This window comes from Leopardus geoffroyi, chromosome C3 (genome assembly GCF_018350155.1).
Source record: "Leopardus geoffroyi isolate Oge1 chromosome C3, O.geoffroyi_Oge1_pat1.0, whole genome shotgun sequence".
Classification (NCBI taxonomy): domain Eukaryota; kingdom Metazoa; phylum Chordata; class Mammalia; order Carnivora; family Felidae; genus Leopardus; species Leopardus geoffroyi.
In genome coordinates, this window is record NC_059338.1 from 99,511,319 (window position 1) to 99,533,995 (window position 22,677).

At 37.8% G+C, this 22,677-nt stretch overlaps 1 protein-coding gene across 2 annotated transcripts in view; it reads right to left on the bottom strand.

Annotated features, from left to right (window-relative positions):
• Positions 1 to 12,119, bottom strand: part of PKHD1L1 (PKHD1 like 1) — a 157,581-nt gene extending 145,462 nt beyond the window's left edge. For both annotated transcript variants that reach the window (XM_045453885.1, XM_045453884.1), the window contains exons 1-3: positions 11,895 to 12,119; positions 9,967 to 10,056; positions 623 to 767 (exon numbers count right to left, since the gene is read on the bottom strand). In XM_045453885.1, coding sequence (XP_045309841.1) covers positions 623 to 767; positions 9,967 to 10,056; positions 11,895 to 11,967 — 308 coding nt within the window. In that variant the 5' untranslated portion in view covers positions 11,968 to 12,119. The remainder of the gene's footprint in view (positions 1 to 622; positions 768 to 9,966; positions 10,057 to 11,894) is intronic.
• Between the last annotated feature and the right edge of the window lie 10,558 nt (positions 12,120 to 22,677).

A 22,677-nucleotide genomic window follows, 5' to 3' on the forward strand; every position in this document is an offset into this window, starting at 1 on the left:
TCATTGTCACCTTGGTACAGTTATGCTATGATTTGCTTTTTAAAAAGTTTGATCAAATTTCTAAGAAAGTTTTTTGCTGAAAAATAGCCAACAAGCTCAATGTAGATGAAATCCTCTAGAATACATGCTACCTGTCTTATTAGTAAAAGTTGCCATTTATAATGATTAATTTTTTCCTCTAAGTTGCTAATAACAAACATCATTTTGGGCTGATGGTAAAGAACTTGAAATGTCACTCTACAAAATGATCATCTTTAATCTTAATGATTATGTCAAGACTTTGAACAAAATTAATCAAATCAGACAGGAAAGCATAATTTTGATATTTTGAGGAGCATCATTATGATTTAATAGTAGCCATTTATCTTCTAAAAGGGATCAACAATGATAAGATAATAGCTATAATAACCTGGGAGAAGATTTAGAATATATTTTATTGTGCCAATATGTGGAAAGAGCATTACAACTCAATACAATAAAGTTATAAAATAGTCTAAACTACATGAAATAAAGACAGCCGATCATCAGAAAATATTAGTAATATCCAGATTATATAAAAAACTATATAAAACTAATATGTATATGAGAAAGATATTCTTATTAAAGGTAGTATAAAACATACCTAGTATAGCATGTAATTTGAGTTGAATGACTTGAATCCTTTTCTACATCACAAGAAAATGATTGGAAAGAGGAAACTAATTGCACACTGTTTCCCAACTCAGCATTATCAACTCCATAGTTAAACTGGTTTGCTTGAGCAAAACCTGGAAAGGTAAAAACACTGAATTATTATTAATGGAATTCTGTTTTCAAAGATCTAACAATTGTCATTCAGTACTGAATCATCAATAAATAATAAGGAATAGTACTAAAGTAAGCAGTTAACCTATTTTGTATTTATCCCAATGATTATAATTCTCCTTGGAAGCATAAAAAATTGCTTTCAATTCATTTCTCCACAAAAGTAATGCTTGAGAACGTGTTATTTGTTAGGCATGGAATTAAATAGCTTAGATTCCAGTGGTAGGGTGTGAAAGGCTGGAGAAAACAGACGTGCACCAATTGCTATATCTGCTGGGGATAACTGCTATGAAACCAAGCAGGCCTGATGGGGTAGGAAGAGTAGATGAGGTGAACACTATTTTATAAGGGATGGAATCTTAACTTTGAGTTCCTAAAAAGCAAAATCTGAGGTGAGAACTTGCAAGCAAATGGTTTATTCAAGTGATGACCCCTTTGGGACAAAAGAATAAAACCTGAAGAAAGAAAACCTGAGCCAAAAGCACAGCTGGGGTTCGATCTTGCTGGAACTTCCAAGGAAACTACAGACTACCTCTCGGAATCAAAGAATCAATGGCAAGAAACATCACTTCATCAAATCCTGTCCGCAGTAGTTGAGAGTTCTCCCTAGGGGAAAAGGGTTTTGCCTGCACTTTCGGGCTGCACATATGTCCACATGCCATATGGATTCCAATGTCCCAAGTCATTGCATCAGTGAAGCCCTGGGACAATAGACAAAGACATGCTATGGGCACAGAAGGCAAGAGCTACAAGCATAGACTTTGTCAAAGTATATGAGGGACTATTTGCCATGGCTGTGGCTAGCATTAGAGGTGAGAACAAGAGGATGTGAAGCTGAGTGTAAAAGACACCTCTTACAGTCAACTCTTCACAACATATAGACATGCTTATGCCCCACATTTTAAGTACAATCCATTTTCAAGCCAAGAGCTCTGCTAAAGATTTAATACCAGAAGGTTAGTGGGGCAAGATACAGGCCACACTAATACAATGGTTCCTGAGGCTATAATGAATACTCACCATACCCATATTTTTTTTTTACCACACATAGATTTCCTTACCCTTAACCAGTACTTCAACTAATGGAGTGACACTATCCTTCATACTGAGGGTCTGAGCCCTTAATTGCCTTGCCCTTGTTAGGCTATGGTTACCACAATCGCCTATTCACAGTTATCACTGGACACAGAAGCCAAGAGATACTCCATTAATACCCTGAATTCCAGACATATTCCTCCCTATCTCCATTAGGGAAAGCAACCCTACCTCTCCATGATCATCAGTACTGATTATCTCTAGTAGTCTGCTAATTATGTTTGATGAATTCAAACAGATCAAGTAGTACTGGTAGTTTCAGTTCAGTGGAAGCCATACAGGGATCCCTGGCAAAAGCATTCTCTAGGGGTGCCTGGATGGCTCAGTTAGTTAAGTGTCCAACTTTGGCTTAAGTCATGATCTCACAGTTCGTAAATTTGAGCCCCTCATTGGGCTCTCTGCTTTCAGCATGGAGCTCACTTCAAATCTTCTGTTTCCCTCTCTCCCTGTCCCTACCCCACCAGCTCATGTGCACACACTCTCTCTCTCTTAAAAAAAGAAAAAAAGAAAAAAAGAAAGAAAGAAAAAGCATTCTATAATCCAGCAGAATCTAAAACTGTAGGGACAGAAAGCACAGATTCAGTTTCCAGATCACTGGAAGCAATACTGACAGAGAGTAACCATTTTTTTTCCAGCTCCAAGTGTTCTGTCTCTTGGGAAACAGCAGCATGTATCTGCCATGGCTCCATGCATATGGCATATGATGGAGGCTAGCATCTCATCCCACAGAACGTTGTTTCCTAGCTGGGATCTTTTATAGACCCCTTTTATAGCTGACTTATCTTTTATAGACCATTCCATCATTCTACTAAGCCACATCTTTCAGGGTAACACAGGTTTTGTGGTCATGTGCCAATAATTACAACTTTTTCACTATAAAATGTTTTCTTTGTTATGAGGCACTATTCTGTGGAATTTCATGGCAATAACTCAGACTCTGGAAGCTCTAAGATGGAACTGGCAGAGGCGCTGTGGATAGAGAAGGCAAAATCTATATCCGAAGGGTCTGTTCCTGCAATAATGATCTTTGTTCTTTCCATGAGAGAAGGGGAGTAATGCGATCAACTTGTGACTAAATAGGTGGTGGACTTCTTGAGGGATGGACCCTATTGAGGGCTTAGTATTGGTCTCTGCTACTGGCAGGTCAGGTATTCAGCAACTGAATACTCAGTATTCAGGTATTCAGCAGCTTAGCCTCGGGAAAAGGGAGTCCATGGTATTGGCCCATGGCCTTCACCTCATGGCCCCTCTGTTCATGGGCCCATTGCACAAGCACTGAGGTGGACAAAGAAAGAAGTTCCTGAATGAGTCACTCCATCAACGTGGTTGCTCTGTTTCCTCTGTGGGGGATCCTCTCTTGCAGGAATTAACTTGAGACATACAGATCTGCATACTTTGTGCTCATACCATGAGCCCCTTCACGTGCCTGTTTCCAAGACCTTCTTGTTTCTGATTTCAAACCCTGTTTCTGGGATATAGGAGGCATGTGACATAAATGGTCAAGAAAGCTTTTTGGAAGGAGTAAGCCAGGAGACTATCTATGGCGCGTGCATTTTAGATAGAGGGAACATGATGTTCAGGGTTCTATACTGGGAACATGTTTCTGGATTCAAGAATTAGGAAGGACGGTTGGAGAAGTATGTGTGAGAAGAGTGGTAGGACATGGGACCGGAAGTTGAGGCATTTAGATTATTTTTATGAGTGAGAAAGCACTAGCTTCATAGCAGAGGAGGGGCATGATGTGACTTACATTTTCTAAGATTCACTAGCTTCTATTCTGAGAATATAGATGAGGGGCAGCAGTGAAGATGCTATTTCAGTGATCAATGGATAAATAATTGGCATGGGGTCAAGAGAATATTGGAGGACAATCAGTGAAGAGAAACTTATACCTTTCGGGGGTGTTTTACTGTACACAGAAGCAGAGACGTGGGTGGTAGCCAGAAGGGGGTTGCGGGGCAAGAGGAAACTTGATGATTTTGCTCTTGCTTTTTTTTAGGTTGGTTAAATAACAGTATGCTTGCATGCTAATGGGTGTGATTCAATAGAACCAGAGAAATGGATGATGTGAAACAGAGTAGAAAATTATTTTTTAATTGATGAAAATTATTTTAATCTTACTATAAATATATGAAAATTCCAGAAGAGATCTGGAAGTAGTTAAATATCCATTAAGTAATTTTATGCCACAGGTAAGTATTTTATATAGTTTGAATAACATTCAATTTTGAAAATAACCCAAGAGATAATATCTTTGGTTAAGATTAATTGGATAATGTTCTATTGATTAAATCCTATAATTAAATATACTCTAATAAATATGTTTAAAAGATACTTAGTATTCTAACGTGCAGAGTGAATATATGAATTTGTTAATGTTATAATATTTTCTGGAATAAAGTTAAGTTAGTAAATGAGCAGTAGTTGACCACTTCAAAATCTAAAATTCCTAAATTCTTAGTTTTAAAAAGTATGTGCGTTTTTAAATGTTATTTTTTTCTAAATATCACAAGTGCTTAACATTAAAACAGCACTATTGCCAAATTGATGACTAATATTTTTTAATTATGAATTTTTTCCTTTGCATACATGTCATTAATGTAAATTTATAAGTTATCTGAATTTCAGAACCTAATCCCTACATAGCATATTGTCCCACAGTACCATAATAAACTTAAAATCTGCAAGCCATGAAAAATATTAAACCCAAAGATGTAGATTTAACTCTAAATCCTGTGTATACATTACTAATGTTAGAAAAAATAAATATTAAGTACTTGCTTTAAATTGTCAATAGTTTTGCAACTTGTTTCAGAAAACAATCACTACTACCACAAGTGCTCACAATTAACAACCTTTAATAGTTGAAGTTGCTGAATTGGGGTTGACAGATATCTGTGGCGTGACTTCTTTTTAAAGTATTGAACATATTCGGTGTTCTAAAAAGTCCATGAGAAAACATGAATATTGCCTTGTCTAAGGTAGGACTGGAAGTAGGACGACACTGTGCCAGAGGTTCATCAAATGCCAAAGCCCCAAAGCCCCAGCTCTGGTAAAGCTACATGTTAGACGGTAGTGCTTTTATTTTTATTTTATTTTATTTTTTTTAAGTTTATTTATTTGGAGAGAGAGAGAGAGAGAGAGAGAAAGAGAGAGAGAGAGAACAAGCAGGATAAGGGCAGACAGAGAAAAGAGAATTCCAAGCACGCTTCACAATGTCAGCACAGAGCCCGATGCGTGGCTCAAACCCACGAACAGTGAAATCATGACCCTAGCTGAGATCCAGAGTTGGGGTTTAACCTACTGAGCCACCCAGCTGCCCCAGGAGATAGTGCTTTTAAAGGAACCCTGACATCCTGGGTAAAATCCCAGCTCCACATGTCCTTGTTGTATGACTTTGGGCATTAGAATTTTAGACATAAACTCTCTCATTCTTAAGTCTCCTCATCAGAAAAATGAACATAATAACATACTTATTAGATTGTAGGAAGACTAACCAAGGATTGTATATATTGCTTAGCTTGGTGCTTGGCTCACATGTTAAGAGCTCAGATGATATTTGCTCTTATTATTGGTCACAAAAATCCTGAAGTTTAAGTTCAGTATTAATATTCCTTTTTATAAATAACACAAAACTAATAAGTGGGTGGTTAGGATTTGAATCTAATTGTAGATGTCAACCTGGCACACATGATATTGGGAGAAAAATAATATTAAAAAATGTTCATTACAAAGCTATTACCCATTACCATAAATAACTTCCTCCAGACTCTATGTTCTTAGCTCTTCTCCTGTCCTTTAAACATAGAAAACATAAGCAGAACTCAACAAAGGGGAGGGATTTCAATAAATACCGCTTTCTTCCTCTAAGCATAAACCGTAAACAAACAGAACTTATCCAACATAGGCTAAAGTTCAAATATAAGTATCAATTTAACATGTAAAAGATATCTGCATTGAATCTGAAGCTTTGATTCTAGGATGGCAGTTACTGCTAAAATGGAATTTTGAAAAGATACATGAAAACAGAGGAAAGCTAGCTACTTGAAAACGTGTTCTTTCCTTTTGCCAGCTAATGCTTATCTTTGGAGTTCCTGTTGAGTTTGAAATACACAGAAGGGCTGCTGGAAACTAACTAAAGCATGGAAAGTTTTACTAGTGGTGTGGTTCAGGATGTGATGCATGTATTTATTTTCCTATTAGGCACATGTCACATAATTGATATGGTAACACAGATCTGTTCATAAGCATTCTTAAGGCAAATACAATTGTAAAAAATAAAACCAACAAAAGAAGATATTGTTTGTTTGTTTTTTTTGCTTAGGAGTTGTTTTAATGTCATCTATATATTTAATGTCACATATATATTTAATGTCATATATGTCATACACAAATTCTATACAGTATTTATGTCACATATATAGACATATCTCCCAGGAGTAAAATCTATGGGAAAGCATAGGCCAAATCTGTAAGATTTGAAAATATCCTCATAAATTCTACTTAAAAAAACAACTATAGAAATATGTCTAATGTTTTAGCTAACTCCAAAGAGTTAAAAAGAATCCCCTCTAGAAAGAATTTCAATATAAAAGTATAATTCTAAAAAATAATTGAGTATGAAGAAGATACCTCTGGAAGTACTCCAAAGCACAAAGATTACAGGAAGGGTTGGGTGTACCCTGGAAACAGAAAACGTTGAAGCTTCAGATGGAAATTCCTGGCATGTTGATGTATTTTTTTCTTTTGCAGAAAAACTGGAGATAAGACTTTCCAGGCACACAAACCTGGTTCTCCTGATAGCAGCCTGTGCTGCTATCATGGAAAATGTCAGTGTTGTTAAGGCCAGTAGTCGTTTTGCACAATGCAGGCTGTTTGGGTTTCTCTAGTTAAAAACAAAGCAGAGTTGAAAGCATATAAACCTACTCCAAAGTTGTAACATTCAAAACAATGAGAAGGAAAGGTGCAGTGTGATGAAGGATGATTCCTAAAGAATGGAACCAAACCTATAACATAAATGCAAAAATAAAATAAAAATAATAAAAATAAAATAGCTCTAATTTACGGAACAGATAGTATCTATGGGTACCTTAGATACATCATCCTTTTCAATATTTACAACAGCCCCAACAGGTAGGAATTAATATCCCACGTTACTGATGAGGAAGCTGAGGCTTAGAGGAGTAACCGGCCCCAGTCACACAGTGGGAAGGGGCAGAGATGGAACAAAAGCCAGTCAGACTGGACCAAAAAGTCCCTGTGTCTTCGTAACATTATAAAAACTATATAATTCAATACTTCGGTTAGACAAAAATATATGTAATAGGGAAATCTCTAGAAAAAAAAGCCAAAAGTAAAATACTACTCCTTCCATCTTACTCACTTAAGAGAAATATTAAAAAAAAGACATTTGAGAAATACAAGGTATGAATATAAAGTAACAAGGCCAAGAAAGTTAGAAACACTCCAGAACTAATCAAAACGATAACACTCCTCATTAAAGTAGGCCTCCTAGACAGAGACACAATTATTTCCATGATCATGCCATTGCTCAAGACACTTTTACTTAGGGGTTTTTAAGCACCAGACTTCAGCTCAGGTCATGATCTCATGGTTCGTGGGTTCAAGCCCCACGTTGGGCTCTGTGCTGACAGCTCAGAGCCTGGAGCCTGCTTCAGATTCTGTCTCCCTGTCTCTCTGCCCCTCCCCCACTAGCACTCTGTCTCACTCTCTCTCTCTTTCACAAATAAATAAACATTTCAAAAATATTTAAAACACTTTTACTTAGGCTACATAATTGTAAAATTATATCTTTGGCTCCTGAAGCCTAGCCTTTAGAACAAAGTAATGCAGCAGCAAATTTCTGCCTGCAATGGTGAATATGATATGTGGAAATAGCCGTAAGTCACGTGGTTACACCAAAATATTAACGGTAGACCTTTCTAGATGGTGGAATTTCAGGAACTCACTTTCTAAGTCGAACATTTCTATAACATTTAATTTTCTCATCATGACTTTTACAAAAATAAAGTATTTATATAGTCATATGGGACCAACATTTAGGTAATCATCTAGCAGTGACAATTCCATTTAGAAAGTGTTCTTGTGTGATTAATAAATTAGGTCTGCATGCAATTCTAAACATGAAATATGGGTTAGAGAGCACTGATGGAGTGTGTGTATGTAGTTCTTCAAAAAAGTTTGTTCAAGTAGCACATTCACTTAGCTTTGGAAGTCTGGTGTGTTTTGTAAATTCATTACATTGCTCTATACACATTCTGTATATATCATGGGCCCTGAAAACCTATATAAAACAGTATTTAGACCCAGCCTCTGAGAAAGACATATGCTAACACATTTTTAGTCACCTGCAGTACGTGGGCAAAGTAAGAAGAGGGAAGACAAATCAAGGTGGGGATGCAGGTATCTGCAACTCAAATAGGATTTCACTATCCCATGATCCTCTATCTCTAGCAAGAGCATCCAGCAATTGAGACAGATGGGAAAACTAGAAATTCATCATGACACGAGTGACACACAATACACTGTGACTCAGAAAGTCCATGTAAGAGCAAAGGTTACAGCTAAATTCATAAAGATGTTCTTCCAAAACACCTTAAGAATAGAATGTTTTGTTTTGTATTTATAACTAAGGGCCATCTGGGTCTACGTACTTAATCTCAAAGAATGGTTTTTAGATCAGAAAAAGTTTAGGTCTCAAGGCAGAAAGAAATAGTTGAGTGGTGTTCTGTTCTGTTTTATTTTGTTGTGTTTTGCTTTGTTTTAGTCTGGGCATTTCTTTATGGCTTTGAAAACTCTGTTAAGAACCAAATAGCTTTCAAGCACATCTTAACAGCAATTTACAATACAAGGAAACTATGGATAAAGCCTCTTTTAAATTAGTCTTCAGCAAATACATTGACTTTAGGTGTTTAGCTCTAAACAACAACAATCAAACGTTAGTCCAAAATATATTCTTCACAATTTAGAGGCATAAACCATTTTAAATATGTCATTGAGAGATCGAATTCTGCAGAAATGTTACTTAGAAGTATCAAAAGACATTTCAGTATGTATGACAGAATAATTAAATGTGTTGCTCTGTCCATTCTAACTCCCAAAGGTTCTCATTTGTCTTTTTATTTTAAAGACTAAATAATAGTTTTTTGTATTTTCAAAAATGCTTTCTTTCCTATCCTTCAAAAATCCATGAACAGAATATTACTATTATTTAGAATGCAAAGGCTTTAGGACTAAAAGAACCATATATTTAATCTTAGGAACAGTTGTTCATTAAAGAAGTTCAGTGATTGCCTACTATATTTCCACCCATGACCAGGCAAGGAGAAAGTCATACATAACCCATACTTTGATGAAGTATATGAAAAGGACTGGGTGGCAGGAGAAGCCATCCAAAGTTTTGCTTTTAATTGCCTTTCTGCCTTCATTAACATTCTAGTTATCCATCAGAGCCTCTTATTAAACATTCTACTTCCCCAGCCCTCCAAATGTTATATTTGATAAAGATAAATTAAATGTTATTAGACCCATGAAGAACAAAGCAAATAACTGCCAAGGTGGATTCAAGATTTTCCTTTTGGGGGCACCTGGGTGGCTCAGTCAGCTGAGTGTCCAACTTTTGCTCAGGTAGCGATCTCACCATTCCTGAGTTGGAGCCCCATATTGGGCTCTCTGCTGTCAGTGCAGAGCCTGCTTTGGATCCTCTGTTCCCCTCTCTCTCTCTGCCCTTCCCCTGCTCATGCTCACTTTCTCAAAACTGAATAAACATTTTAAAAAAATGTTCCTTTCAGTTCAGTCATTATAATCCAGATCTTGGAAGTTAAATTAAGCAAGTGATTATAATACGAATTCAGATGATCAGGATGGTAGAGATTGTTGGGGATTTTGTTAGTTGTCAAAGGGGTAGAGTTAATATTCTGGCCAAATGGAGAAACAACTCTTATGGATTTTTTTTTAAACCACAAATCTCTAAATGTGATATAGTCTTTAAAATGCTTCAACCTTGGCCAAAAGAAAAAAGAAAAAGAAAAAAAGAGGCAACCTTACCTTCTCCTTTGATAGTCAGCCTTGTCGCTCCATTTATGCTGCCATATTTAGGTATTATTTCTGTGACTTTGGGAATAATTTTGGAGCCACCTGAAAGATATTACAGTGCAGAAGTAAAAGCATCAAGTACTCATTTCAAGCATCAAATGGTACCACATATTACAACGTTAAAAGAAAAACATCATGAAGATACAGGACTGAAAGTAAATACACCCATATTCTATTTGTGGCTCTACTACTAACCAATGATTTGACAGAAACTAAGTCATTAACTTAATTAATACCCATTGGCTTTATGCAAAGTACTATCTTAGGTGCCACAAAGAGTGGGAATAATACATGATCATTCTCATCACTCTTACCTATCATATTACAAAAGATTTATTCCAACCCTTAATTTCATGTAGTGCTCACTAACTACAGTTCCATAACTACAGTTAGCAGCCCACACAGCAGCAGACAATGCTGCAGAAATAATACTGTGGAGAAACGGGTTGTTCGTTATAAGAGCACAGAAGAAGTGCAAAGCTGGGTCAGTTGAAAGAATAGTCCAGGTACAAAAGGTAATGATATGTCTTAAGAAGAAATTGTTTTCTGTGACAGAGTAAGACTTTAGGGAAGATAATTTCTGGGATCTTTTCAGCCTCCTGATGATAGTAAGTTCTTACTCTAATGGTCCCTAACTCATTCAATGAATGGTGTAAGGTTCCTGGGGATATACAAATGTATTGACAGTCCCAACTTTCCAAAAGTTAGGATAGACAGCACAGAGTGACAGCACACAGAAGACAGCACAGGGGCCATGGGTGACTAAGAAGGGGCACTTCATCCACACTGCTTGGGTCATACTGGCTTCTTGAAAGAAGGGGCACCCCGGCTGCATCTTGCAGGGCCAATGTAAATAGCCGGCCTGGACCAAGTTTGGGAAAGGTAAAGAGGTCTAGAAACAGGGAGGGGCCTCTGCATACACAAGGGTGAGTGGACTGCTTCTTTGGAGAACTGGAAGTATGCTTTAAAACAACTCAAAGATACACATTGGCTACAAGAGTTCGTTTTCTGCTTAAACTATACAAATCTGGTACTTATAAGATTCAGTAACAATTCTCAAAGTAGGTGGAAAAATTTAAGCGGAGACCAAAAAGAAAGGCCACACAAATTACTGTTTAAAATGGATATATGAGAAAAGGTTAAAGAAATTATAATCGTATAGTCCATTCCTGCATGCAAAAAGTTTAGTATGGACTTCAGATGTGTCTGTACTTTAGGTCTGACTTTGCCAAGAGCTCCAAGACTGATCCTGCTTCAGGCACATTTATAACTCCCACCAGCACACAGCCAAGAGTAGGAAACTCCAGTAAGGACTCTGAACCCTATCTCCAAGACCGTGCTGCTCCTCACCTATCTCAGGTTCATCCTCCCGTTATCTCCACGGACAACTCCAATTTCTTATCTTATCATCTCTTCCAACTCTCTCCTGGGTATTACTTTGAAGGCACAGGGCAGCTGCCCCTGAAAGTGACTGACACCAGTCACAGAGATCCATTCCTGTCCTAAGGGGGGGAGGGGGGCCACTGCTCTCCATACCTTGGGGAAAGGGACCCAAAAAGAGAAGAGAGAGGACTCAGACTGTGTCCCCCATCCCCACCTCCAGCCAAGTTTCAGTGTCTTTTTCAATAGAGTCACTTGGGGGTGGGGGCTGTGAGGTTCCATAATTCACGCAGGAACTCTTAAGACTTCAGAGCAATCCCTCTTCTCTTCTGTCTCTGTCTCTCTGTTAGGCCTGCCCTGCAGGTCCCAGGTCCGCAGGATCGCCATGCAGCCGCACTCGCAGCCTTGGCGCAGGGCTGATGGCAGGCAGTCCCGCCTCTCCCACGCCACCCCTAGGATCAGGGGTTGCGTCTGCACGGACCGTGCCCGGGATGAGTTACCTGTGCGGGGGTCCGCGGCGCACAAGAGCAGCCCCCAGAGGCCCCAGGTTCCCAAGAGCCACAGGTGTCCCATCGCCGCGCCAGCCCCGCAGAGTCCGCGCGCGCCGCTCACTCGCAGCTGCAGCCAGTGTCGGGCTCGGGTCCGGACGGAGACGCGCTCGCGCGCCACGCTCTTCCCACGCACGCAGGCGAACTCAGCCACCCGAGGCCCGCCCCGCCCCGGGCCGTCCCGCCGCACCTCTGAGATTTGCACGCAGATACACTCCCCTGCGCGGGAGAACTGATCCCGCCCGGACCGGTCTGTGGTGATCAGACCTCCACAGGCAAACCTGGGTGCTGACGTCTGAAGGCTGTCCCCATGGGTGTAATGACTCCACTTCATCTGGCAACAGAGATCAATGGGCAAGTTTTCCATGAATCCTGCCCCGCTCCCCACCCCCCTTCAATTCTAGGCCTACACACTTTCATTTGCCAGTCTGCTTTAATTATTATCACCAGGTGGGCCTAAAAGTCCACCTAATGCACAAACCCCACACGTTTTTTTCCCCTTCACATTCATATAAATTAGTGCTGATCCTTTAATTGACAATCATACTAATATGTATCGATTTCTCTGCATGTCCCAAACACCATGCCCAGTGCTTTAGAGACTTCAACTCACAATAATCCCCAAAGGACTCTTACGATTACTATTAATGACAATTACTATTGTTACCCCATTGTTCCAAGCTGTGGACTGAGGCACCAAACTTTGAGTGACTTGCTAAGTGCAGTGAGGACCCAAGCAGTGACTCCAGAGCCAATGCACTTAACCCCTCCACTGCCCCCCAGTTTAGCACACCTCTAGTGAGGGTTTGCAATGCCTAGGACATACTCATCCTAAAAATTATTCATTATCTATCTGAAATTCACATTTAACTCAGTATCCTGTGTTTACTAAACCTGACTACTCTAGCTGGGAGGGAAGAGAAAAGAAATAGAAGCCAGAACTCTAAAATATGAAAAATAATAATATTAGGCCCTACTCTTCAAGAGTTTATACCTATCTCATCGGGCGTTGAATGTTTTTGTTGTTGTTAGATCCGGTTAATTACATTCATCTCATAATGTTCTGCAAACTGACTCCCCATGTCACCATCCCACAGAAACTACTGCCTGCAAGGTACCACTGCCTCTGGGAACTCTTTGTAGCATGTGACACTGGTAACATCTTTCTTGAAATTCCATTCCTCTGAAGAGTCTTGGGTTTCTTCCTACCTCTCCAATCATTTCCATCTTCTATTTTTCTCTTACTTCTTCTTCCTGAAAATTGATGTTTCTGCAGGTTTTACTCACCCTTCCCTCCTCTATCTGGAAGTTGGTCAATTAGCAGAAAATCAGCTCATTGAATGCCAATTTGCTGATTAATTATTTGCCAAACTTACTAAATTTGAAGACTGCAATGTCATATAGCAATAATTACCAGCTTTATCAAGAATTGCTTAGCAGCATTTTCAAAAATACTTTAAATTATTAGCTGTGAAATGTGTAGAAGTGTATATATATTTCAATATCAAAAACCAAAATAAAATGTACTGTGGGAATAAAAGTTGGAATTGCTTGGTTAATTTTGATTTCTTTCTGCTGCTTTTAAATTAGAATTAGATTAAGTTAACCTAAGTTAAACTTTAGATGATTTCATTAAAAAGTAATTTAAATACAATTTAATTCAAAATCTTTATTTTTTTCAGATGCTTCTGAATTTATAAATTAAAAAAGAATATGAGGAATAGGTGAAATAATACTAAAATATTTTAAGTGGTTTTAGTATTAAAAAGGTAGTAAATGTCATTCAAAAGTGTTAACAAATAAATCAGAAGTTAATGAAAAACTTTGTCCCATATCCTATACTAGAACAGTTTATAACCAGGAACCATTGAAATAGGCAGACTTTTCTATAGAAAGTCCTCCTATAGAAGGAATCCATATTGTTTATAACAAGGACGGGGTGCCTGGGTGGTGCAGTCGGTTAAGCGTCTGACTTCAGCCAGGTCACGATCTCTCTCGGTCCATGAGTTCGAGCCCCGCGTTGGGCTCTGGGCTGATGGCTCAGAGCCTGGAGCCTGTTTCCGATTCTGTGTCTCCCTCTCTCTCTGCCCCTCCCCCATTCATGCTCTGTCTCTCTCTGTCCCCCCCCCCCCAAATAAATAAATAAATAAACGTTGAAAAAAAAATTTTTTTTTTAAAAAACAAGGAGGAAAACTGTTCTATGTTTTGGATATCAATAAAGTGAATAGGGAAAAGTGCATATATGTATGAAACAAGTATATATAAATATAAAATACACATATCCATATATAATTCACAACCCAGTTGTGAGACTCAAAAATGTGTGTATAATTTTTCTATATATTTCACCATCAGTAACCAAAATCAATTTGTTCAAGCTGCTAATTATTTGTTAAATTGCATTCATTTAATTTGGTAAATTTGGCATATTGGTCATTTAGCAAATTGATCATTTGGCTAATTTGTTTTAGGAAAATTGATATTTCAACAAAAAGCCTGATTTTCTGCCACATAATGCCTAAATTTCTTGAAAAGCCAAGCACTGTAATTTGCATATATAGATTTTATACTCAACTCTTGTTGAATAAATGAGCATCTTTAACATTTCTCACTTTAAAAGTGACTATTTATGGGGTACCTGCCTGGCTCAGTCAGTAGAGCATGTGACTCTTGATCACAGGGTTGTGAGTTCAAGCCCCATGTTGGCTGTGGAGCCTACTTAAAATAAAAATAAATAAATGAATAAAAGTTCTTATTTAGATGATAAATCAATGTCTTGCAAAAGATCTCACCAGTGATTTTTTTTAAGTTTATTTATTTATATTGAGATAGAGGGAGGAAGGGCAGAAAGAGAGGTAGAGAGAGAATCCCAAGCAGGTTCCACACGTCCAGCATGAAGCCATACACAGGACTCGAACCCACGAACTGTGAGATCATGACCTGAGCCGAAATCAAGAGTCAGACGCTCAACCAACTGAGACACCCAGGCGCCCCTCACCAGTGATACTTTTATCTTAAAATATTAATATAAGTGGATAGGATAATGTGACAATAAATAATTATAACTAGATGAAAATTTATGTAATGAAAAGTCAACTTAGAACCAGAAAAAATGACTATGTAGTTTCCATAACTAATGATTTAAATTGTATTTATCTTTAGAATATTTAAACCTTTGTAATACAGATTCATCATGGACCATTGACAGGGGAAGGTGACTTCTGATCACTAAATCCCATGCTTCTTTTTTAAGTTAAAAAAAATTCCAGCTCTAAGAAAGCCCCACTAATAGGGCCAGCATCATGGGCATATGACTTGTGCAGTCTCATAGGTCCCATGCATTTAGTCCATGCTGTTACCATTGTGAAGTCCTAAATAATTTTGGAATGAGGGAATCCTCATTTTCATTTTGCCTGGTTCTACCTGCCTTGATGGTGAAGAAGAGACAGATTATAAACTTGTTTATCCTTCAATTTGAAAGCAATGAGAAAGTATAGGGAGTTAGTAAGAACTCTTGCAGAGCTACAAGGAATAAAGGGTTCACTATGAATTCACCTTACTTGGAAAATGAGCTGTGTGTGAGAGCCTGATTTTGAATATAGAACTATTTATGAGAGATGAACAAAATGAGGTACCTACAAAAATAGGGTGGTTCTCTTAGTATGCTGTCAACAAATATTCAGTATTGTAGGCAGTAGGAATAGGGCACTAGTTTTGTTTTGTTTTTAAGCTCTGTCTTCACATAACTTGCATTCTTAATGGAGATAGCCAATAGACAAGATAAGTGAGTAAAATATATAGTATGTTAGAAAGTGATACATGCTGGAGAGAGAAAAATAAGGAGGGAAGTATATCACATGTGTATTGTGGGGAGGGGGGTGGATTGAGTATGATGAAGTTTTAAATAGAAGGACCAGGAAATTGTCACAGAGAAGGTGAATTTCGAGTAAAGATCTGAAGGTCTAAAGGGAATTTGCTTAGCCATGTGGACATCTGGGAGAAGAGCATTCCAGTCATTTTAGAACAAATGCCAATGCCATGAGGAGGGAGTGTGTTTTGATGTGTAAGGAACAGGGAAGTCAAAGTATATAGGATATGAAGACCAAGAAGTAATGGGAGGTGGGGCAGATCATGCAGGATCATGTATTTGACTCTGAGTTAGATGGGAACCCCCTGTAGAATACTGAGCTAAAATATGACATGATTTAACTTATGTTTTCAAAGAAACACTCAGATACTATTTAGTTGCACTAGGGCAAGAGCAGATGCATCAATTCAGAGATGGGACATCAATTCAGAGATGAATGCAAATAATCCAGGCGAGAATAATGGTATCTTGGAAAAGGATGGTAACAGTGTTGGTAGTGAAAAGTGGTCAGGTTGTGGGTATATTTGAGAACCGAGTCGATAGGATTTGCTGACAAGGAATATGTAGGGTAAGAGAAAAAAGGAGGGGCAAACATGACTTCAAGGTTTGGTCCGCAACATCTAGAAGTATGGAGGTCATTAAGAGGTGGTGAAGAATGTGGGAAGAGTATATTTGAAGAGTGTATCAAGAGCTCACCTTTGTAAATATCAAGTTTAAGATCTATTAGATTTCCAAGTGAGATGTAAAATAGGCAGTTTGGTTTTTGAATCTGAAGCTCAGGGAAAACTTCAGGTTGGAAATATTAATCTGATAAACATGAGCATGTATTTTAAAAATAATGAGGCCGAATGTGATCATCTAATGAATGGAATATAGATGAAAAGATCTAAAGACAGAGCCTTGGGAAATTCCAATATTGAGTAGTAGGAAAGATGAGGAAAAACAGGCAAAACTGACTGAGAAAGGATGGTCCAAAAAATGGCAGAGACATCAGGCAAGAGTATTGCCTGGGAAGCCACGTAGAGAAGTATTCAAGGAGGAGGAAGTAATGGCTATCAATTACCCTGGGATTTAACAATGTGGAGCTTATTGGAAACTCTAAGAACAGTTATAGTAAAATGGCAGGAGTGAAATCCTGATTGGAGCAGATTCCTGAAAAAATAGGGCTACTTGGGGACCATCTTAGACTCTATCCACCACAAGATAGAAGAGTTGGAGAGTCAAAAGGTCAGCGGAAAATACTCCCTGCAGGCAGCCAATCAGACTAGTGGTCATAGCAGTCTTGAATTAAAGTGAAATCAACAAGAATGGTGTCTTTTCTCCGGTTACTTGGAGGTGTGCATGTGCAGGCATGAGAGTAGGCAATTTGGGAAAGCTAGTAGTTTTACTCACTTATCTTTAAGGCACTTGCCGGCACTAGGTGACACTGTTGGCAACATTCTCTAAAAAAAAGTCAGGAAACTAGAAAAATGTAAAGGGGTAAAGAGACTAAAACCTACTGATAGAACAAACCTTTGTTTTCAGGCAAGCATGTGGGTTTTATTTTGTTTTTTAATGCCTTGAGAATTTTGTTTCTGTTGTTTGAAGTAGACAGTTCTTATATGGGGAGCACTATCTTTTCTCCCTTTTAAACATCATCCCAATTTCTCCTTTGTGGAATAATCTCTTTCCCAATTAAATGTAGTCTGGTGACCCAAGGTGTGTATATGTGTGGTGGGGGGAACCCAGAGTATCAGATTCTCCTTGGAGCTTGAACCTTGGGCAGAGGAGCCTTGAGACAGTAAATGCTGGAATTCATTCATTGCCTCAGAGGTGCCCTGACTGGTCTGTTCACACAGGACTGTTCTGAGGTTCCTTCCTTCAAGGCTTAGAAAGTGGCTTGGTACAGGGGCGCCTGGGTGGCTCAGTCCCTTGGGAGTCTGACTTTGGCTCAGGTCATGATCTCCTAATTCGTGGGTTTGGGCCTCACATTGGGCTCTGTGCTGACAGCTCAGAGCCTAGAGCTGCTTCGGATTCTGTGTCTCCCTCTCTCTCCGCTCCTCTCCTGCTCACACTCTGTTTCTCTCTCAAAAGTGAATAAACATTAATAATTTAATGAACATTAAAAAAAAAGAAAGAAAGTGGCTTGGTTCCTACATGTTTCCATGTTTTGATTTGCCAGGTTTCCTGTGAGAATATGGAGCTTCCATTATTCTTTATATAAATTTCCTTTTGCTTAAGTTTTCCAGTTAGTTACTTTTGTTTGCAACCCCCCCCCTCCAAATTCTAATTAAGGAAACATTTTTATTAGTAAATCATACTTTTGTGTCAAGGGCAAAGCCCTGGAAAATGATATAGGCCAATTTGAAAAATGCCTCACTGGGTATAATATTTAATAAGGTGAAGGTGAAGGACCAGTGGGGCAGTGTTCTCAGAGGGCTGAGTCATTTGGCAATTCTTATTTTCCCAAAACCTTATATAGGAGATTTAAATATGGAAACTGTATTGACCCCAATTTTTTTTAGACACAACGTTATTAAGCCTCCCTTCCCCAAATAGCTATCTACATGCTAGGATAATCCTAGTTGAGAAGACATTTCCTAGACAGAACTGAGAACAAATCAACATCTTATATGCCCTAGGCAAATGGTAATAACCATTTGTTATTTGTTTTGAAGCAAACAAAAAGCTTTCAATCTTGACTTTATATTTTGAAACACTCCACAGTATTCCTGGCCAAGTATTGCTGATAATTAGCAATTTGTATTACTTTGAAAGTAGGTTAACAATATAATGGTCATATTCAGTTCATCAAAAAAGTATTTATTGTGCACTTACTATTTGCCCAGCATTCTGTTAGGTGTATTAAACTCCAATAAACTCAAATAAAATATTGTTTTAATTTATATTTTCACTAAGAAGCATATATATATATATATATATATATATATATATATTTATTTATTTATTTATATATATATTCATGCATTTATTCAACAAATATTTATTAAGGATGCTTGATCATCAAAAATAGTTCTAGGTAATAGAAATGTGTCAATGAGGAAGACATACAAAGTCCTTGCCCTCATGGAGCTTACAGTCAAGTAAGAAAGTTTCAATTGAGGTAACATCTAGAGCAATTATCTTAAATAAGGAACAAACATAGAATGAGTAAGAACTGGAAAGATGTAAGAGGTCCAATTTCATTCTTTTGCATGTGGTTATCTAGTTTTCCCAACACCATTTATTGAAGAAATCGTTCTTTCCCCATTGAGTAGTCTTGATTCCCTCTTCCAATATTAGTTGACTGTATATTCATTGGTTTATTTCAGGGGTCTCTGTTCCATTGATCTATGTGTCTGTTTTCATGCCATTACCATACTGTTTTTTGATTACTATAACTTTGTAATATAGTTTGAAATCAGAAAGTGTGATGTTTCCAACTCTGTTAATTCTCAAGATTGCTTTTGGCTATTTGGGGTCTTCTGTAGTTTATACAAATTGTAAGATTGCTTTTTCTAGTTCTGTGAAAAATGCTTTTGGGATTTTGATAGGGATTGCTTTGAATCCCTAAAGATGTCATCCTAAAGATGACTTTAGGTAGTATGTACATTTTAACAATATTAATTCTTGCAGTTTATGAGACCAAAACAAAATTCCATTTATTTGTGTCTTCAGTTTCTTTAATCAATGTCTTATAATTTTCAGTGTACAGATCTTTCACCTCCTTGGCTAAATTTATTCTTAGATATTTTATTGTCTTTGAAGCCATTGTAAATGGGATTATTTTCTTTATTACTCTTTAAGATATTTCATTATTTGTTTACATAAATGTAACTGATTTTTATATGTTGATTTTGTTCCTAAACTTTACTGAATCTGCTTATTAGTTCTAATAGGCTTTTTTTTTTTTGGTGGAATATTTAGGGTTTTCTATATATAACATCTTGTCATCTGCAAATAGTGACAGCTTTATTTCTTCCTTTCTGATTTTGATGCCTTTTTTTTTCTTTTTCTTGCTCAATTGCTCTGGCTAGGACTTCTAGTACTATGTTGTTGTTGTTGTTTTGAGTTTATTCATTTATTTTGAGAGAGAGAGAGAGAGAGAGAGAGAGCGCACATGCATGCATATGAGCAGGGGAAGGGCAGAGAGAGAGGGAGTAAGAGAAAATCCCAAACAGGCTCTATGCTGTCAGCACAGAGCCCGACATGGGGCTCAGTCTCTCTAATGGTGAGATCATGACCTGAGCCGAAACCAAGAGTTGGATCCTTAACCAACTGAGCCATCCTGGTGCCGCCTAGTACTATGTTGAATAGGAATGGTGAGAGTGGGATCCTTGTCTTGTTCCTGATTTTGATGGAAATTGTAATAATATGAAGAGATGACCGTGTTAACTAATCTTATTGTGGTAATCAATTTGTGATATATACATATATCAAATTATCATATTGTACACCTTAAACTAACACAATGTTATATGTTCATCATATCTCAATAAAATTAGGAAACATTTTTATCAAATGCCATGATGCAATGACACATAAATAACAGTGCCTATGGCCACATTTTTAAGTGATGGCTTGGATTTTATTTCTATTTCCCTCTTCTCTCCCTTTCAAAATAATGGCAAATAAGGATAAACTAAAAACAAATAAACAAACAATTAAATAAATAACTGGGAAGGAACAAAAAGCCAGTGCAACTGGAGATAGCAAATGAGGGGGAAGGAAGCATGAGGTAAGTTTGGAAAGCGATATGAGGGCAAGATAAAGTAGGCTTTTAAAACCCAAGGAAGCAGTTGTTCAAGTTTTAAACCTTGATTTATGTTTCAGAAAATGCACTATACCTGCTTTGCAATAAGGGATTAAATTGGGGACAAGAATGGACATAAGACTGGTTAGTATGCTATTGTAGTGTTCTTGACTAGAGATAATGAGGATGAAATTAGAAAAAAAGTATTGGAGGGGCTCCTGGATGTGGCTCAGTCGATTAAGTGTCTGACTTTTGATTTTGGCTCAGGTCATGATCTCAAAGTTCGTGAGTTTGAGCCCTGCATCGGGCTCTGTGTTGATGGTGTGCAGCCTGCTTGGGATTCTCTGTCTCCCTCTCTCTACCCCTCACCTGCTTGCTTGCTCTCTCTCTCTCTCTCTCTCTCTCTCAAAATAAATAAACATTAAAATTTTTTTTTAAAAAGAAAGGAAGTATTGGAATTGTTAAGAAATGGACAGATGCCTGGATATAGGTTAAAGATAGCATTGTTATTTATGTTTGGAATTATATTTTGGAATGCATTGGTGGAGCAAGGGAAACCTATGATGTCTTAAGTTTGGGGCATTAATGCCTAGGTGGATGGTGGATCATTTACTTTGATATCGAAAGGCTGGAGGAGATGCATTCTGAGGTCAGTGAGCCACACCCCTGTTTTCTCCAATTTGAGTTTGAAGTACTGATTAGGAGAAGGGTTGGCTTACAGGCTGGGAGCACAGGCTTTGAAGGCAGCCCTCCAGGGCTCTATGCTTCACTCTGCTACTCAGTAGCCAGGACAAACTACTTAACATCTTTGTCCTCAAGTCTCTTGTTATGTAAAATGAGAATAGAACTTACTGATAGTATTACTTTGGGAAGTAAATGACTTAGTAAATGTAAAATGCTTATAATAGTCCTTAGCATATAGAAAGCCCTCAACAATGGTAACTATTCTTATAGACCAAGTGTAAATGCCAAGTTAAGTAAACAAATAAAACCTGAGACTTATTCAGCAGCACATAGATGGAATTTGAAGCCACAAGAGTGGCTAAGATCTCAGAGGGCAGATGGCTGTGAACTTGGATGGGGAAAAATATTACAGCTTTATTTTGCATTCCCTTCAGTTATTAACATAGACAGCAAACCACAGTAGTGTCGTTGGTATCTGTGATATCACTGGAAATCATAGATATTCTTCTATAATATTACAATTGTTGGAGGTATCTTGAAACATCATTTATGCTCATCACTACTTAAAGGAATTATTAGACCCATAACAACATAACTATACTCTTCCCATCTCAGATGCTAGTGTATTAGTTGTGTATTACCTCATGTAAGGGACACAAAGGCTACAGTGTAGTTGTTTTTTAACAGACTATTTTTTAGAGCCCTTTAGTTTCACAAAGTAGAGCAAAAGGTTTGAAGACTTCCCATATACCTCCTGCCATCACATATGCAGAGACTCCCCCATTGTCAACATCCCCCACCAGAGTGGTACATTTGTTACAAGTGATATACCTACACTGATACATTATCACCCAAAGTCTGTAATTTAGGGTTCACTCTTGACCTTGTATTCTTTGGGTTTCAGATTGGTTTCTTTCACTTAGTAGTATGCATTTAAGTTTCACTTAGTAGTATGCCTTTAAGTTTTAATGAACTAAATAGCTCATTTCTTTTTAGTGCTGAATAATATTCCATTGTCTAGATGTACCACAGGTTATTTATCCATCCCACCTACTGAAGGACAACTTGGTTGCTTCCAAGTTTGGGCAGTTATGAATAAAGTTGCTATAAATATCCATGTGCAGGTTTTTATGTAGATATATTTTCATCTCGTTTAGGTAAATACCAAAGAGTGTGATTGCTGGATTGCATGGTTTAGAGTACAGTTAGTTTTGTAAAAAAACATCAAACTGTCTTCCAAAGTGGCTGTACCATTTTGCATTCCTACCAGGAATAGAATGAGGAGGGTTCCTGTTGTACATCTTCCTCAGCATTCAATGCGTTCTGGGTTTTGGCCACTCTAATAAGTGTATAATGGCATCTCTTTATTGTTTTAATTTGCATGCCCCTGATGATATATGATGTGGATCATCTTGTCACATGCTTATTTGCTATTTGTAGATCTTCTTTGG